The sequence below is a fragment of the Salmo trutta genome, chromosome 31 (assembly GCF_901001165.1).
Source record: "Salmo trutta chromosome 31, fSalTru1.1, whole genome shotgun sequence".
Classification (NCBI taxonomy): Eukaryota; Metazoa; Chordata; class Actinopteri; order Salmoniformes; family Salmonidae; genus Salmo; species Salmo trutta.
Window position 1 is genome coordinate 3,417,085 of NC_042987.1, and position 18,872 is coordinate 3,435,956.

General features: G+C 41.5%; 2 protein-coding genes across 4 annotated transcripts; one reads left to right on the forward strand and one right to left on the reverse strand.

Moving 5' to 3' along the window:
• Positions 1-5,025, forward strand: LOC115169352 (phospholipid scramblase family member 5). The gene is made up of 8 exons (XM_029724885.1): positions 1-83; positions 1,219-1,576; positions 1,731-1,808; positions 2,001-2,193; positions 3,971-4,082; positions 4,274-4,373; positions 4,514-4,572; positions 4,713-5,025. Exons 2-8 carry the CDS (start codon positions 1,222-1,224, stop codon positions 4,737-4,739), a joined length of 924 nt encoding a protein of 307 aa, XP_029580745.1. The 5' UTR covers positions 1-83; positions 1,219-1,221; the 3' UTR covers positions 4,740-5,025.
• A 138-nt stretch (positions 5,026-5,163) lies between these two features.
• Positions 5,164-18,664, reverse strand: eif4e2 (eukaryotic translation initiation factor 4E family member 2). Of its 3 annotated transcripts, none has more exons than XM_029724888.1 (8): positions 18,542-18,664; positions 14,039-14,153; positions 8,004-8,138; positions 7,793-7,897; positions 7,181-7,333; positions 6,928-7,064; positions 6,745-6,821; positions 5,164-6,531 (listed from the first exon to the last, which is right to left on the reverse strand). In XM_029724888.1, the coding sequence occupies exons 1-7, from the start codon at positions 18,559-18,561 to the stop codon at positions 6,773-6,775; spliced, it is 714 nt and encodes a 237-aa protein (XP_029580748.1). In that variant the 5' UTR covers positions 18,562-18,664; the 3' UTR covers positions 5,164-6,531; positions 6,745-6,772. The 3 variants fall into 3 exon arrangements, with proteins under 3 accessions (XP_029580748.1, XP_029580747.1, XP_029580746.1); XM_029724887.1 differs by having other exon boundaries at positions 6,762-6,821; positions 14,009-14,153; XM_029724886.1 differs by having other exon boundaries at positions 14,009-14,153.
• Positions 18,665-18,872: the final 208 nt, after the last annotated feature.

Sequence of the window (18,872 nt, forward strand, 5' to 3'; positions counted from 1 at the left end):
CCCATCCCTTTTTCAAAAACCCAGATGCTTGCCTGCTAGACACTAACTTCAATCAAGAGATACCAGGGAGTGGACCTTAGACGGTAAGAGCTTGACAAATGGCAACATTTGTTTAAAAAACATACTCACTTACTTCCATCTATATTAATTGTAAACCAGCAACACTGTACATACTTTGCTGTTAAGTAACTTATCATGAAAATAATGTTGTGGAGGATTTTTTACATTTCTTTTACCATATGAGGAGAAAGACAGACATAGAGAGGTCGTTTCTCACTCCATTGAATAGCGTTGAACACTTGTTGCTTCTGGAGCGGAGTACACAGAGCATTCAAATAGAGGTTGTCACCACTACTGTTAAAGGAACAACTGTGCAATATGCTACACTTTGCTGTGAGTCCATGGAGTCAGACTATGTGCAGTAGGTTTCAGACATGGGTTAGATACATGGTAAATGGCTCTTATACCTCTGTGGTTACACTAATTACTCAAGTAGCAACAGAAGCAATACCTTAATACAATGTTGTTACTAGAGAAACTACGGTGTAACTACATAGGTTTGAGAAACACGAAGTGTAAAGAGCAACTTAAAGTGTCACCAAATACAAATCAACAGTGGTATATTACCATAGAGTTGAGTGTCTGAACCAGAGGTATTGTAGATTGTGACAGGTTTTCAATAGGAGATGGATGTGGTGGTTTCAGTGATGCTGTGACGTGAATATGAAATAGCCAGGAGCTGGCCACTGTGTTGCTTCCACTCCGTCTTCAGAGAGGTGAGATTGTTCTGGTGCCAGGGATGTGTTGACTGTGGAGTAAGAGGCAGACACATACTTAGACAGACACATATTTTGTTTTTTTTGTTCATTTTGGGGTCTAATCTTTTGGATTGTTTGAGAACCTGATCTAATTTGCAGATTATTGGGGTTAATATTGTGATGATATTGGGATAAAGTGAGTGATAGACAATTCCATCTCAATTCCAGTCAATTCTGAAAGAAAACCAAATTCCAATTCCAATATTTTCAGTGTACTTCCTGAATTGAGAATAGACTGAAATTCAAACGTAATTGACCCATAGAGAATGATAGAGGACTCTTTTATTTTTTATCTGTCCCATTTTGGCATCTGTGTGCGCAGAGTCCTCTATTTATATCTATAAATTAGCCCCAACCTTGAACAGTACTTCCTGTCATTACTTCCTGCATCCTGTCCCAGACTATGTCAGCAGTGACCACCCAGCCCCTCCCCTTCGGCCGTCTGGAGAGAGAGAAGCACATCGAGAGGCTCTTCAGAGCCTTCCACAGTCGAAGAAGGCTCTCCGCCGATCCCCAGGGTTTGCCTGTCTCCATACCCCACCACGGGCCACCTGACCTGGGCTCAGAGGACCAGCAGCTAGGCCTAGGCCCTGGAGGTCCGGGGGGTAAAGGGGAGAATGGCCACGTGAGGCCCAGGGCTTCTGTAGGGCCAGAGATAGCAGGAGAGCAGTGGTTGAATGGTGTGGGTGGACAGGAGGGTCTGGCTCTCCTGGACGCAGTCAGCCAACTATGTATCACAGCCAGGCCAGAGTTGCAAGGTTAGTGCAACTTCATGTGTGAAATATACAGTTACATCAGAGTAAAGAATGATTTTCTGCTAACAATTTGCCTATTGATTCTATGAGACAATGTGTGATGTGTGTATTAGTGATAGTCCCTCTGACCTGGTCATGTCATGCTGCTGTGTTCCAGGTCCACAGTGTGTCCCCCGCAGGACCTACAGCATTGCCACCGGGGACAGCAGTGAGCAGCTCTTTGTGGCTGTAGAAGGTACAATAATAACAGTAACATACAGCCATTACACTTGTAGATCCTGAATGTGTCTGCAGACAGACAGAGCTGTGGCCATAGAATAGAATAGTATCTATAGAATAGAATTTAATTTTATTGCCCATCTGGGATGGACATTTTTCTAGTTACCATTTCATTATTGAAACTGGGCCCTCTGTTTCTCCTTCTCAGAGAGTTCCTGTGTGTGTCTGCAGTGCTGCGGCCCGGCCCGGTCCTGCTCCCTACAAGGTTTTGACCGCCAGGCCCGCCAGGTCTTCCTGTTTGAAAGACCCCTCAGGGTGGACGCGTGCTGCCTCGGCTGCTGCTTGATGGAAATGAGGGTCTACACCCCCCAACGGCAGCTCTTAGGGAGCGTACGACAGAGGTATGTCTATTCTGAAATCAACCTTCAACCTCTACCTCTCTCTCCCAGAATATTTCTCACATTTATCCCTACCCCCACTCACTCCAGAATCAAAACGCTGCGCAACAGACAACGAAAAGAGTGTTTGTTAATGTTCAGATAGTCCCTCCATTTCAGACTGTTTCTTCTTTTTGGGGCTTAATGAATACGACCCAGGAATGTAAATAGAACGGGTGGTGCTCCTCTCTCCTCACTCCCCACTCCCGCCCAGTCTCCAGGGAGGCTAAACTGGGGGGAGTTAGCACATAGCACAGCTGTCTGGATGGATGGAGCCAGGCTAACCTGGGTTTCTGGTGTCCTGGGTGGGGAGGAATGTGGCTTCATTCCTACTAGGAAAAACAGCTTTGTGTCTGGCGGCTGCACCTCTTGTTTTCCCTCATTACATCACCGTGTCCACACCACTCAATCAAAATGGTGGCTAAATTCAGTGGAAAAAATGGAAAAGACTAGGCCTAGTTATTTTTGACCAAATTCCCACCCCCTTTCCATCGTTTCCTCTATTTCTCTCTCTCTGAAATGCCCAAGCTCTCTCTATCGTTTCCTCTATTTCTCTCTCTCTGAAATTCCCAACCTCTCTATCGTTTCCTCTATTTCTCTCTCTCTGAAATGCCCACCCCCTCTCCATCATTTCCTCTATTTCTCTCTCTCTGAAATGCCCACCCTCTCTCCATCGTTTCCTCTATTTCTCTCTCTCTGAAATGCCCACCCTCTCTCCATCGTTTCCTCTATTTCTCTCTCTCTGAAATGCCCACCCTCTCTCCATCGTTTCCTCTATTTCTCTCTCTCTGAAATGCCCACCCCCTCTCCATCGTTTCCTCTATTTCTCTCTCTCTGAAATTCCCAACCTCTCTATCGTTTCCTCTATTTCTCTCTCTCTGAAATGCCCACCCCCTCTCCATCATTTCCTCTATTTCTCTCTCTCTGAAATTCCCAACCTCTCTATCGTTTCCTCTATTTCTCTCTCTCTGAAATGCCCACCCCCTCTCCATCATTTCCTCTATTTCTCTCTCTCTGAAATGCCCACCCCCTCTCCATCATTTCCTCTATTTCTCTCTCTCTGAAATGCCCACCCCCTCTCCATCATTTCCTCTATTTCTCTCTCTCTGAAATGCCCACCCCCTCTCCATCGTTTCCTCTATTTCTCTCTCTCTGAAATGCCCAAACTCTCTTGCGTTCCCTCTCTTTTTCCCTCGCTCTCTCTGAAATGCCCAAACTCTCTCTTGCGTTCCCTCTCTCTTTCACTCGCTCTCTCTGAAATGCCCAAACTCTCTCTTGCGTTCCCTCTCTCTTTCCCTCGCTCTCTCTCTGAAATGCTGACCCTCTCTCCCAAGTATTTCTCTAGGGTTAGAAGAGGTCTCCTTTGTGTGTTTATTTAGTAGAGCTTGCAGACAAGGCCACCAGAATCACTGAATCCAATTAACAGAGCTCAGAGCAAAGTAGAAGTTTAAATTAGATCTGTGTTGTATCTCTATTCTACAGTATGGAGGGGTCACCCCGGGAGACCTCTTATGACACCAAGTGGACAATGGTCTCAGTGGTGCAATGCAATAGAAAACTGACCAGCTGAAACCTTGATCATCCATCCGACCATGCAACCAATCAACCCACGCTAGGAAATACAAAACAACAAGAACAATCACCACCCAGGATTGGTCTCTTATCAGCGTCTGTGAGTGGGTGCAGGAGAGGTTGTGTATATGGAGGGCGGTGTGTGTTCACCAGTTGTACCTGTTAACAGATGGAGTATGTTCACCCCTCTCCTGGAAGTGTGTGATTCCGATGGAACCTCCACGATAAGAATCCAGGGATCGTGCTGCCCCTACCGATGCCTCTCTAACCAAGAATTCCAGGTCATTATTATTTCAGGTCATTACCAGCCATTATCTGATTGACTTTGATTGGTCGGATATTTGGTTGATTATCATATTATTTAATTCATTTTAGAATAATTATTTCATTAGGTAATTTATGCCATATGCAAATATCTGTTTCACCACTTCCATTCTACTGTGTGCATTTTTATCTCTTTGTCAAACATCAGGTGGTCTCAGCCATCGGTGAGAAAATTGGCTCCATATGGAAGAAATGGCCTGGGTTCAACGAAGAATGCAACATGGATCATGAATACTTTGGGTTAGAGGGTGAGTTATCCTTCGTTTACACCCAAAGCCATATAGCTAAACCTTGGCTTAATAGCTTTACCTTCAAAACAAATAGAAGTATCTACTGTTCGAGAACACTGCAAAAACCCCTCTCCTCCTAAAATCTCTCAATCCTGCAGTTCCACAGGATATGACATCACAGACCAAACTTCTTCTGCTGGCGGCCACGTTCCTACTGGTAAGCATGAAGAAAAACTCTCCCACAAAAAACACCCCAGATAAAATACTGTGGGAATCAATGAATACAACGTGAACTTGACAAACTGTACTCCCTACATTGACCCTTCCATCTCTCTCATTCTCTCCCTCTCTCTTTAGAATTATATGTTCTTTGAGATGAGCTGAACTGGCACCAGACAATCAGAGATGAGGAAATGTAGGTAATCAAAAGTGGACTATGAGAACTGCAGAGGCCAAATGACCATCGGCGAGTTTCAAAGCTTCGCCCAATGCCACGCCGCAGCATCATCAGAGATAGAACACATGGACAGTTGTTTGGGGGAGGGGTGCAAATGTTAGCGACACCAAAGATGTACTAGTCTGCATGGCATGACCTCCTTTCCTTTATTTAGTTCTCATGTAGTTGTCCTAGTAGAAGAGATACATCCAATTAAACTGAATAGATACCTTGCATTGGCTTATGGTCCTATCACAACAATTTGACTGACTGGCAATCAGTTCATACTTTCTTTGTTTGGAAAAATACATGTTTTCCTCATCATACATACGCCACTGGTGACATCACAGAATAGAACACTGAAGCCATTGGTTAGCAGCAGATGCATAATCAACATTTATTGCTATAATCCATCAGGTGTATATCCATCAGACAGTACTTTCCTCGTTTTGACAAGACACCCTTTTTCCAGCACCACCCACCCAATCCTAGGCAGTATATCATCAGGGGGGAGAAGATGGAAGGAGCCCCAAGCTCTGGCCTGGGACCAGTTTCTGTTCTGTAGCACTAAATGGTGAGGGGGTCAGATGAGCTGATCCAGGTCAGTGTTCAGGGACTCCTTCTACCCGGGGGAAATATCACAGCAGGGCCACCATTCTAGCCTGGTCCCAGATCTATTTGTGATTTTGACTAACTCCATGATCATTGTCAAGCCAAACTGTTTTGCATGACAATTCCATAAGGAGTTGGCAAGAGAGCAGAAACAGACTGACAACCAGGCTACCACCATTCCACACTGGAGAGATTATGTTGTCACAGATAACATTGTTACAACATTATTACATTGTTGTTAAAGTTGTAATTTTATGTCCATCTTCACTGTGGGATCTTGAAAGGCATTTTGAATGTTTAATCTGGGTTGGGTCCGTCTCGAGGCCAGGCACAGTGATATAGGCAGCTAGGCAGTCCATTCTAAAGAGGCCGTTTCACGTTACCCGCGGTCCCCCTTTAGGATGGTCCCCATCCTTTGGGTTGAAAAGTTCCTGGTCAAAGGTAAAGAATCAAGTTCTCGATTCTCGTTAAGTAAATAGATTTCTCAAAAGGACATATCTTTTTCTAGAAATATATTTTTGTACGTAATAATATTTCTAGTTTAAATAACTAGAGGCATTGTAGTTAAAATACTGCACTATAATAAAATAACTTCCACCAGCAACCCTGTTTAGTTTCAGAGTAAAAAAAAAAAACAGATACATTTTCTCTGCTGTACATTTAAAACTCTACCAAAGGGAACTGTGATTGTGCTACACAATGATGAATATACTGTATATACCTATTTATGGGAAGGGTTTGGTTTAATATTCTGTTAGAAGAAGATTCCGTCAACAGTCATTGGCCAAAGTCTCCCTCTGTTGGCAGATCAGGGACAGTGTAGCTTGAAAAACACCCACTGAGGTTTCATTCATCTCTGACTGACAGGCAGATAAAAAAGCATTTTTCTTATTTGCTTCAACCAACCGACAACCGGCTTGGTTCCGTGTTCCATACAGTGGATTTTCTTTTTCAGTTAAGTTCAAATGGGTTCCATGAGCCATAGAAAGGAAGGAATGCTCTTTTGCCACTGTCCCCCCTCTCTTTATCTCTCTCTATCTCTCCCTCGCTGTCGCCATGTAAAACAGTACTGATCCTTAAAAAGGTATTATTCCTCCGGATTTCATCCAAAAGACACTACACACAAATCTAGAGATATGAGAGAGAGACAAACATAAACAGAGACAGTTAGGTTATTGAAACACTTCCTATAATTGACTACTAGCGTACTAATACAGTAGTACTAATAATAGTACTGATCACGACTAGTGTCATGATTTCCATGCACAGAGACACAACAGAAGTAAGAACATGAGGCAAGCCAGTGTGTAGGAATATGAATTAAGACATAGCAGCTCCTACCCTTGGCAGAAACTCACAGCTTTAGAGACTAGCGACCACCAACAGCGTTCACCAGACCATGGAAGTCCTCCCAGGCCCTGAGAACAGACAGAACCCCCCAGGTATCACAGACTGTGTTAGCCTACTGAGCTAAAGCCGAGTAGCTCAGGCATTAGCTCTGTGTTTGTGTGTGTGTGTATTTACTTGATGCTGTCGGTATGTGTCTTGTACTCCATAATGGTGTTGGGGGGTAGGTTGAGGACCCTACGTAGAGTGTCTCTGATCCGGGTAATGGTGGCCTGGTCACTGGCTGTCTTGTTCCAGATGGAGATTATGTCCTCCTGGAGGAAAGACATGAGGGAAGCATGGTGTTGGCAACAATAGACACTGGAACAGAGAATGTGTGTGTGTGTGTCTGTGTGTGCGTACGCGCATCTGGCTCTATGTATGTGTGTACCTGGAAGCGTACAGACACCACAGCGCCACAGATCTCCTCCCCCACCATAAACTGTTCCCCCAGCATGGCCAGAATCAGATTCTCCCAGCAACGAGACGCCAGGCCCTTCCTCAGCCGGATAATCCACTTCCCACCTAGCTTATTGGCATCGTCCTAGAGAGACACAGAGAGAAGATAGACATGGGCATTAGGCAGGAAACAAATGTGTCATATTCATTAGGGCACACCGAAACCAAACATTCTGCAATTGAAAAGGAAAATGAGCATTCCTTATTAGTTTAGGCAGTCCCTTCCTGATCCCGTCTGTTTTCTTCTATTTGCTTCCTAATGAATACAACCCTGGTAATGGTATAACAGTATGAACAGGTGAAGACAGTGATCTAAGGTCAGCTGAGTGAGCTCATAAAGATAAGGATAGATCAAAAGAATACAGGAAGCGAGACATCACACTCCCCCAATGAAAAGACAATGACCTAAGTAGACAAGACCCAGCTGCTATCGCATTGGTGTCTATGGGAGAGCCACCCACTTTAGACAGAAACTGAAAAAAAATATCAATGTTAAACAGCCTGAATGAACTATCTCCATTTATCCACCATCTTTACTACCCACCTCCCACATGGGTTTGATACCTTCCTTGAAAAGGTGGAAGTCGCTGTGGCCTGTCAGGTCGCCCGGACGGATCATGTGACTGTAGAAACGCCAAAACTGCTCCACCTGGTGGACCGGAGGACAGATTTAGTCTAGAACCCTAGATACATACTAAACTAGATCAGTTGAGTCTAGAAACTGCAAAGAACAACGGTTCCCAATAAGGACTAACCGAGGCAAAGCTGCCGATCTGTTTGATGTTGGATTCATAGCTCTGGGTGCTGGCAGGCCGGCCGGGGGTGCGCCTTGAGTACCAGAAGGAGTAGTTATACTGGAGGGGGTGCTCCCCTACCCCTGGAACTGCAATCTGAACAACAGAGCAGAGACAGACAAGATATAGTCATTTAGCAGGCACTTTTATCCTAAAGTAATTTTAATTGATCCTTTATTTGACTAGGCAAGTCAGTTAAAAACAAATTCTTATTTACAATGAAGGCCTACCACAACCAAACCTGGACGACACTGGGACAATTGTTCACCGCTCTATGGGACTCCCAACCACGGCCGGAAGTGATACAGCCTGGATTCGAACCAGGGACTGTAGAGACGCCTCTTGCACTGAGATGCAGAGCCTTAGACCACTGCGCCACTTATTCACACTTACAGTGCCTTCAGAAAGTATTCACCCCTTGACTTTTTCCATATTTTGTTGCGTTAGAGCCTGAATTTAGAATGTATTATATATATATATATATATATATATATATATATATATATATCTATCACTGACCTACAAACAATATCTCCTTATTGTCAAAGTGGAATTATCTTTTTCGAAAAGTTTGCTAATTAATAAAAAATTAAAAGCTGATATGTCTTGAGTCAATAAGTATTAAACCCCTTTGTTATGGCAAGCCTAAATAAGTAAAAATGTCCTTAACAAGTCACAGAATAAGTTGCATGGATTCACTCTGTGTGCAATAATATCGTTTAACATTCTTTTTTATGACTACCTCATCTCTGTGCCCCACACATACAGATAACCGTAAAGTACCTCAGTCGAGCAGTGAATTTCAAATACAGATTCAACCACAAAGACCAGAGAGGTTTTCCACTACCTCGCAAAGAAGGGCACCTATTGGTAGATGGGGGAAAGAATTTACAGACATTGAATATCCCTTTGAGCATGGTGAAGTTATTAATTACACTTTGGATGGTGTATCAATTCAGCCAGTCACTACAAAGATACAGGCATCCTTCCTAACTCAGTTGCTGGAGAGGAAGGAAACCACTCAGGGATTTCACCATGAGGCCAATGGTGACTTTAAAACAGTTACAGAGTTTAATGGCTGTGATATGAGAAAGCTGAGATTGGATCAACAACATTGTAGTTACTCCACAATACTAACCCAATTGGCAGAGTGAAAAGAAGGAAGCCTGTAAAGAATAAACATATTCCAAAACATGCATCTTGTTTGCAACAAGGCACTAAAGGAATCCTGCAAAAACATGGGGCAAATTCAATACAACACATTACTGAGTACCACTCTCCATATTTTCAAGCATAGTGGTAGCTGCATCATGTTATGGGTATGCTTGAAGTAAAAAATGAAATGGAATGGAGCTAAGCACAGGCAAAATCCTAAAGTAAAACCTTGTTCAGTCTGCTTTCCACCAGACACAGAGAGATGAATTCATCTTTCAGCAGGAAAATAACCTAAAACACAAGGCCAAATCTACACTGGAGTTGCTTACCAAGAAGACAGTGAATGTTTCTGAATGGCCGAGTTACAGTTTTGACTTAAATTAACTTGAAAATCTTTGGCAAGACCGGAAAATTGTTGTCTAGCAATGATCAACATCCAATTTAACTGAATTTTGAAAGAATAAAGCGCAAATGTTGCACAATCCAGGTGTGGAATGCTCTTAGACTTACCAAGAAAGACTCACAACTGTATTCAGTGCCAAAGGTGCTTCTACAAAGTACTAACTCAACGGTGTGAATACTTATGTAAATTCGATATTTATGTAGTTATTTTCAATAAATGTGAAAAAATTTATAAAAACATGTTTTCACTTTGTCATTATGGGGTATTGTGTGCAGATGGGTGACATAAAATAATCTTGAATAGATTTGGAATTCAGGCTGTAACACAACAAAATGTGGAATAAGTCAAGGGGTATTTATACTTTCTGAAGTCATGGTAACTCCTTTATTCAGTACACCATATGAGGCAGGAATTGTACTCATAAAGCTTGAAGTTCAGATATCAACATTGTGCTCCAAACAGGGACGGCTTGCCGAAAGGACATGTGCCCTGGGGCCCACAACCTCCAAGGTCATAAGCAATGGCAAAATGTGTTGAATTGCAGGAAATTTGCTTTGAAACTGTAACATTTTCTCTCAGCCTCATGGCAAAATTAGTAAAATAGCAGGAAATTTGCTTTAAAAATGTTTTTAAAATAGCATGAGATTAGCTATAAAACAGCAAATGTTTCACTCTGCCCCATAGCAAAATGTGTAGAATTGCTGGAAATTTGTTTTAAAATGTAATATTTTCTGTCAGCCTCATGTCAAAATATGTAGAATAGCATTATAAAACTGAACATTTTCAATGAAAACAACTTTCTGTCCCCCCCAAAAATATATATATATATGTGACTTGTTTCAGGAAACCAAAATAGTTTTTTGGCAGACATTCCTTCTGGAACATCAAATGTGCCGTCTGAAGCCTTTAGTCCTGAACCAGAGCTTCTTTACAGGCCTGCTTTCTTCAACAACAAAAAAGCCCAACTAAACCGGCCGTATTTTAATAATAAAAAATAAATAAAAAAATCTGCCTTAATTAAGACTAAATGACTAACTAGTAGTGTGTAAACGCAAACTCTGTTTTAAATGCATTATTGTTTTTTCAGTCGCATTTCAATAACATTCTTTATAATTGCTGTTGATAACTACATTCTCTGGTTTAACTGGAAAAGCACTAAACCAGAGAATGTAGTTATCAACAGCAATTATAAAGAATGCTGTTGAAATGCGACTGAAAAAACAATAATGCATTTAAAACAGAGTTTGCGTTTACACACTACTAGTTAGTCATTTAGTCTTAAGGCAGATTTTCTTTTCTTTTTTATTATTAAAATACGGCCGGTTTAGTTGGTTTAAAATTCTGCTTTTCTTCTAATTTCCAAGATACTTATAGGAGCCTAGTTGGTTTAGCCACAGAAAAAGTCAGGAACCTTCCAGCTAGTCATGATTGGCTGAGATAATGGAAAGGCTGGACATGCCGAGAGATGAGTTCGGATTAGTCTGCCATGTAGCACGTTTCTGTCTATAACATGAGCTGCTCAGCTTTTTAAAAATATATCATGAAGAACTGCATAAGTGTTGCTAATGCTCTCCACTTTCTGGAGGACCGAGTTTTGAAATCAGTGGAATACCCAGTGGAAGCCGAGTATGATAGCTAAGGAGATGGAGAAAATTCTGCCGTTTGATTGCAAATAACGGAGGGATTACAAAATAGAAAAGAAGTATGCTGTTGTATTGCACCTTCAAACTAAGGGCAACCATGGAATCTGTGACAGAGAGGGAGAAGTATTGATCCATGTATACAGGTAAGAGAGTCTAGCTAGCTACATTTTCAGATATTATACGTTTCAAATTTTTTCAGAAAGTTGTTTTCATTGAAGTTAAAGCATACTGTTAGCTAGCTAGCTAATGTTAGCTGGCTGTCTCGCTAGCTAATGTTACATGTATGATCTGTGTAGTAATATTATTTGTATCTCAGAGCCATTTGCATTGCTAGTTATAGCCTAATGTTAGCTAGCTAACATTGAACCTAGTTGGTTGGTTAGCTTTAGCTACCAGCAGATTCATGCAGGGTAGTAACGTTATGAGTTGGGGTTATGGTTCATTGTTTAGCTAGCTAGCTATCTACATGTCTAAACAAAAGACTCCACTATGCAAGTACTGTCAACTAACCCCATTTCGTACAAATTTGCACAACCGTTGCATTCAAACGAGGCTGAAATGAAAACTATTGGGACTGTAGCGACTGTGTTGGCATCCAAATCTGGGGTGTGAACTAAGTTTATATTCAAGCGTTGATTGACATGGTATCTGCCAATAGTATTGGAGAAAAGTTGAAAAAACGGACCCCTCCGACACTACGTTAAATGGTGACGTGTCATGACGTAACGTACAGTACGCATAAACCAACTCATTCTGTGTCGTACAGCCTCTCTCCACCAGGTGTAGCGCTTCTCACGCAGTTTAAAGATAACAAAGGGACAGGGACAAGGTACGCGGGGATACCTAGTCAATTGTACAACTGAATGTATTCGTTTTTTGCATCATTACTGCAAGCCATCATGACTCTCAAAAGCCGCAACAGCCGCTGTTTATTTCTGAAGATAACTTTAGCGCAGCCCTAAAAACCTGATTCAAATTCGACACAAACCTTCCAATAGGTATTGTAATGACACATTATATAAACTCTTTATAGTGTTTTATTTACATTTTAGAGGTGATAAATTGGACAGATCGGGTGAAGAAAAAAAAACATTTCCCCACACGGCCCTTTCTCTATCACGCTGTAGGTTTCGCTTCCCCACCCGTCATTTTTAAAAAGACCCGACGGAGCTCATTGCCTTCTTCAATCATGCAGAGCCGGGGAAAGAGGAGAAATTGTGCTTTACAATGGTATTCATATTACAGTTGACCTGGAAGTATTATGTTTGTGGGGCGCTAAAATAAGGTCAATTGTACGTTACAGCGCGATGTACAGAAGTGCATTAGCTTACAGTAACCAATTCATTGTACCGTTTACACCTACTGTATCCTGTGCATGTTACAAATAAACTTAGATTTTATTTGATATGTGTGTTTTCCAGAGACGGTAATGTGAAGAACAACATGACCTACACCAAAGTCAAATTAGGGTATTACGTTAGGAGAACGAGACGGTAACCATGTTCTAAAATTCTTCGGTAGAATGCCCTGCTTATATTTCGTCACACTCACAACCGTAAGCTATTTTCTGTAATTCGCTCGCCATTAACTTGTAAATAATGAACTTGTTGAGAGTTTATTTTCCTGTAATAACGAATACAAATGAGCTAATGCTAAGACGTCAGCTATATGATGTGGTTAATGTTAGCTAGCTAACAAGCTAGAAACTTAAAACATTGTCTATAAAGTTGCTTTTAGTTGCCTGGTTTGCTAGATTGACATATACCAATTAATTTTTTAACTAATGAGCTTATTGGTGTTAAAATACACCAGTTATGCTATTTTGGACCATCATGCAGCCTGTCGTTTTTTGTGTTTATACTTTTTCATATTTTTGTAATACTTTTTTTTGATGTCGGACGACAATAGAACATTCATGATGTCACTGTGACAACTGTCTACAGACATGTCAATAGACGTAGTATAAACCAGCCTTTAGTCAGGAAATCTTTGGTTGTTTAGTACAGTACCATATTCACTCTGTATAGCACATGGCCTCATGTGAATCCTTAAAGAGATGGGTGGGGTTAAAGCTTAAGAGGGTGTGAATGATGCTGAATGGGTGTAGACAAAGAAGACATCTCCAGTAGGTGTACCAAAACATTTTCTCAAATGTATCAAGAGACATTTTCTCAAAAGTGGGGTTTTCAAGCTTATCAACTTTCAAAGCAGAATTACTTTCCCATTGTTCCTCAACTGTAGTGTATGATATACAATTGTTTTTCTCTGAGTCTCTACTTTTATCCAATGTTAAAAACACAATTTCAAATGTTGCTACATAGACTGAATCGAGCGGGTCGGTCACATATATATATATTTTCTTTTTTGGATTGTGGGGTGGTGTCCCGTGGCCCCAAATGCAGTAGTCCGGCCTTGGCTCTAACAAACTGAGCCATCACATCTATAATGTATCTCATTTAGAAAGCATAACAAACTGAGCCATCACATCTATAATGTATCTCATTTAGAAAGCATAACAAACTGAGCCATCACATCTATAATGCATCTCATTTAGAAAGCATAACAAACTGAGCCATCACATCTATAATGTATCTCATTTAGAAAGCATAACAAACTAAGCCATCACATCTATAATGTATCTCATTTAAAAAGCATAACAAACTGAGCCATCACATCTATAATGTATCTAATTTAAAAAGCATAACAAACTGAGCCATCACATCTATAATGTATCTCATTTAGAAAGCATAACAAACGATACATACTGTAGCATTATATTTGGGCGACACACACACCTTCTTCTTGGCAGTGTTCTGATCATTGTCCTCATCATTGTCATTTTTTTCCTTCTCACAGTCTTTCTGTGAGCCTTGATCCTGGTCGTGGTCCCCACTGTCATCATCTTTCAGACTGAACACACAGAATCAAAATCAGAATTGCCTTTATTCACCAGGTGCACTTACATATACCAGGAATTTGACCTTGTGAGATAATAAACTGAATGCAGATAAAACATATAGAGGATAAGCAGTACACAGACAGAATATATAGAGGATAAACAGCAGAGATAGAATATATAGACGAGAGGAAAGGGAAAGTGGATATCTAGTCAGTGAGGAGAACAAGACTATAGAGGTCGACCGATTAATCGGAATGGCCGATTAATTAGGGCCGATTTCAAGTTTTCATAACAAATGGTAATCGTATTTTTGGCCATCGATTTGCAGATTCTTTTTTTTTTTTTTTTTACACTTTTATTTAACTAGGCAAGTCAGATTAAGAACACATTCTTATTTTCAATGACGGCCTAGGACCGGGGGTTAACTGCCTTGTTCAGGGGGGATTTGGGGATTAGTTTTTGCAACCTTTAGGTTACTAGTTCAACGCTCTAACCACCTGCCTTCCATTGCACTCCACGAGGAGCCTGCATGGCAGGATGACTACCTGTTACGCGAGGGCAGCAAGAAGCCAAGGTAAGCTGCTAGCTAGCATTAAATTTATCTTATAAAAAATGATCAATCTTAACATATTCACTAGTTAACTACACATGGTTGATGATATTACTAGTTTATCTTACGTGTCCTGCGTTGCACATAATCGATGCGGTGCCTGTTAATTTATCCTTGAATCATAGCCTACTTCGCCAAACGGGTGTTGATTTAACAAGCGCATTTGCGAAAAAAAGCAATGTCATTAAACTACCGTACCTAACCATAAACATCAATGCCTTTCTTTAAAATCAATAAACAAGTATATATTTTTAAACCTGCATATTTAGTTAATGTTGCCTGCTAACATGAAATTGTGTCACATCTCTAGCGTTCATTGCACGCAGAATCAGGGTATATGCAACAGTTTGGGCCGCCTGGCTCGTTGCGAACTAATTTGCCAGAATTTTACGTAATTATGACATAACATTGAAGGTTGTGCAATGTAACAGGAATATTTAGACTTAGGGATGCCACCCGTTAGATAAAATACGGAACGGTTCCGTATTTCACTGAAAGAAAAAAACGTTTTATTTCCGAGATGATAGTTTCCGGATTCGACCATATTAATGACCTAAGGCTCGTATTTCTACGTGGTGAGTTGATGCCTATTCGGCAGCTAGTTAGCTAGGTTTGTATGCGTTGCTACTTTGTATGCGTTGTTGGTTGGCAACCTTTTACTTTACGTTTTTCGGAACAGATTCCTGTTGGAACGTTCCACAAATTATACCCACCCCTTCAAGCCTATCAACTCCCAAGATGAGGCTGGTGTAACTGATGTGAAATGGCTAGCTAGTTAGCGCTAATAGCGCTAATAGCATTTCAAACGTCACTCGCTCTGAGACTTGGAGTAGTTGTTCCCCTTGCTCTGCATGGGTAACGCTGCTTCGAGGGTGGCTGTTGTCGGGACGGAAGCTATACTGTTACACTGGCAATACTAAAGTGCCTATAAGAACATCCAATAGTCAAAGGTATATGAAATACAAATCGTATAGAGAGAAATAGTCCTATAATTCCTATAATAACTACAACCTAAAATTTACCTGGGAATATTGAAGACTCATGTTAAAAGGAACCACCAGCTTTCATAAGTTCCCATGTTCTGAGCAAGGAACTTAAACCTTAGCTTTTTTACATGGCACACATAGCACTTTTACTTTCTTCTCCAACACTTTGTTTTGCATTATTTAAACCAAACTGAACGTTTCATTATTTATTTGAGGCTAAATTGATTTTATTGATGTATTATATTAAGTTAAAATAAGTGTTCATTCAGTATTGTTATTATTGTCATTATTACAAATAAATAAACAAAAAAAATTGCCCGATTAATCGGCACCGGCTTTTTTGGTCCTCCAATAATCGCTATCGTTATCGGCGTTGAAAAAAATCATAATCGGTCAACCTCTAAACAAGACCATAAGATACTGTACAGAACCTTGTCAAAAATACAATGGGACATCATGACAAGACTAATCCATCCATCCACACAAATTCTGTACTCATACACATAAGCCAGGTATGATATTGAACTGTAATTACTTACAGCAATGAAGGTACTTGTTGAGCACACACTTTGAATAGTCTTATCTAACTAGGTTATTGTAAAATATTAGTTACTACATTGAACAAAAATATAAATGCAACATGTAAAGTGTTGGTCCCATGTTTCATGAGCTGAAATAAAAGACCCCAGACATTTTCCATACGCACAAAAAGCTTAATTCTCTAAAATGTTTGTTTACAAATTTGTTTACATCCCTGTTAGTGAGCATTTCTCTTTTGCCAAGATAATCCATCCACTTAACAGGTGTCGCATATCAAGAAGCTGATTAAACAGCATGATAATTACACAGATGCACCTTGTGCTAGGGACAATAAAAGGCCACTCTAAAATGTGCAGTTTTGTCACACAATACAATGCCACAGATGTCTCAAGTTTTGAGGGAGCGTACAATTGGCATGCTGACTGCAGGAATGTCCCACAGAGCTGTTGCCAGAGAATTTAAGGTTAATTACTCTGCGATAAGCCGCCTCCAACATCGTTGTAGAAAATGTTGCAGTACGTCCAACCGGCCTCACAACTGCAAACCACGTGTAACCACGCCAGCCCAGGACCTCCACATCCAGCTTCTTCACCTGCAAGCCACCCGGACAGCTGATGAAACTGTGGGTTTGCACAACGGAAACATTTCTGCATAAACTGTCAGAAACCATCTCAGGGAAGCTCATCTGAGTGCTCATCATCCTCACCAGGGTCTTGACCTGACTGCAGTTCGGCATCATAACCGACTTCAGTGGGCAAATGCTCACCTTTGATGGCCACTGGCATGCTGGAGAAGTGTGCTCTTCATGGATGAATCCCGGTGTCAACTTTACCGGGCAGATGGCAGACATCATGTACTGTATGGTGTCATGTGGGCGAGCGGTTTAATGATGTCAACGTGTGCCCCATGGTGGAGGTGTGGTTATGCTATGAATAGGCTTAAGCTACGTACAACGAACACAATTGCATTTTATCGATGGCAATTTGAATGCATAGATCCTGAGGCCCATTGTCGTGCCTTTCATCTGCCGCCATCACTTCATGTTGCAAGGACCTGTACACAATTCCTAGAAGCTGAAAATGTCCCAGTCTGTCTACGGCCTGCATACTCACCTGACATGTCACCCATTGAGCATGTTTGGGGTGCTCTGGATCAACGTGTACAACAGCGTGTTCCAGTTCCAGACAATATCCAGCAACTTCTAACAGTCATTGAAAAGGAGCGGGACAACATTCTACAGGCCACAATCAACAGCCTGATCAACTCTATGCGAAGGAGAGGTGTAGCGCTGCATGAGGCAAATGGTGGTCACACCACCACAAATGGTGGTTTTCTGATCCACACCCCTACATTTTTTTAAAGGTATCAACAACAACCAACATATGCATTTCTGTATTCCCAAATCCATAGATTAGGGCCCAATTTATTTATTTAAATTTACTGATTTCCTTATATCAACTGAAACTCAGTCAAATCTTTGAAATTGTTGCATGTTGCATTTATATTTTTGTTCAGTGTACATGTACTAAGTTATTACATTGTAATAATCACTATATACATGTGAATACTATGGTCAGTTGTCAGCTAAAAGTGATTGGCTTTTCATTGCTTGGTATTTGTGTATGGTAACAGGGTCTTGTCAACATCTCTCACTAGCAATGTGGTCGAATGTGCAGTGTTGACAGTTATAAGCATGCATTCACCAGTGCAACATTGTAGCCTCGCCAGTGGCCACTTTGCAACAGTGGTTCCACAGTGGTTCCAATATACACACAACACACGGTTGCTTGTCGCTGTCAACGTTTCCAAGCGGAATAGCGTATTAACATTTGCTAAATAAAAACCTTTCCCCATCTGTCCCTCCTAAAATAACTAAATGTGATCAGGGGCATGGGGGATAGTTTTAGCCGACTCTGCGCGCACCTGCCCCTGACTTTCAACCACTTGCAAGCCGAGGATTCAGCCACGGCCCGCGGGGCCTCGACGCTAAAAGGGCTATGGCAAGAAGGGACAAGCATTCCCTATTAAACGATTGATCCGTTGTCACCATGAATCTTGTTATGTGAAATGCGTAACTACGATGAGACGTGACAAGCACTCGCGTGTCCCCCAGTCCCTGCAAGGCATGCAGACCAGACCGGACACACCTCTTTTTCTCCAAGCAACCCACGAGCAAGGCATAGGCCTAATCGCTCAACGAATTTGCATTCGCAGCGGGGCGCCCATTGTCCACCAAATATTCAAAATAGCTTTGATTACTCACGCATCAAATTTGTTGTTCATTATTCTCTAGGTGGGGTGGGAGTCTTCAGAGTCCGACCACAGCTCCCTGAATTCCGCAGGAACGGCGGCGCGCACGAACGAAGCGGGGGACGCGCACGTAGGCTACAGTACCGCGCGATGTTGACGTGCCCCAGAGTGCATATTGTCTACAGATTAATGAGTAGATAGCCCTACAGTAGCAGAATACAGTTTGTGTGATGCAGAAAAAGTACTGTCCCTCATCTGTGGACATTAGGGTATACGGAGTAGTGTAAAGCATTGTGTGGTATTTTGATATGGTCCAAAAATCATCATTAGATAACACAAAATAA

Coding starts and splice junctions, on each gene's coding strand:
- eif4e2 (XM_029724887.1), bottom strand. CDS start 18,561: ATGAACAACAAATTTGATGC. Junction 7,898..8,003: donor AGATCGGCAGCTTTGCCTCG/GTTAGTCCTTAT, acceptor CCGGTCCACCAG/GTGGAGCAGTTTTGGCGTTT. Junction 6,822..6,927: donor ACACATACCGACAGCATCAA/GTAAATACACAC, acceptor GTCTGTTCTCAG/GGCCTGGGAGGACTTCCATG.
- LOC115169352 (XM_029724885.1), top strand. CDS start 1,222: ATGTCAGCAGTGACCACCCAGCCCCTCCCCTTCGGCCGTCTGGAGAGA. Junction 1,577..1,730: donor AGCCAGGCCAGAGTTGCAAG/GTTAGTGCAACT, acceptor GCTGTGTTCCAG/GTCCACAGTGTGTCCCCCGC. Junction 2,194..3,970: donor TTAGGGAGCGTACGACAGAG/GTATGTCTATTC, acceptor ACCTGTTAACAG/ATGGAGTATGTTCACCCCTC.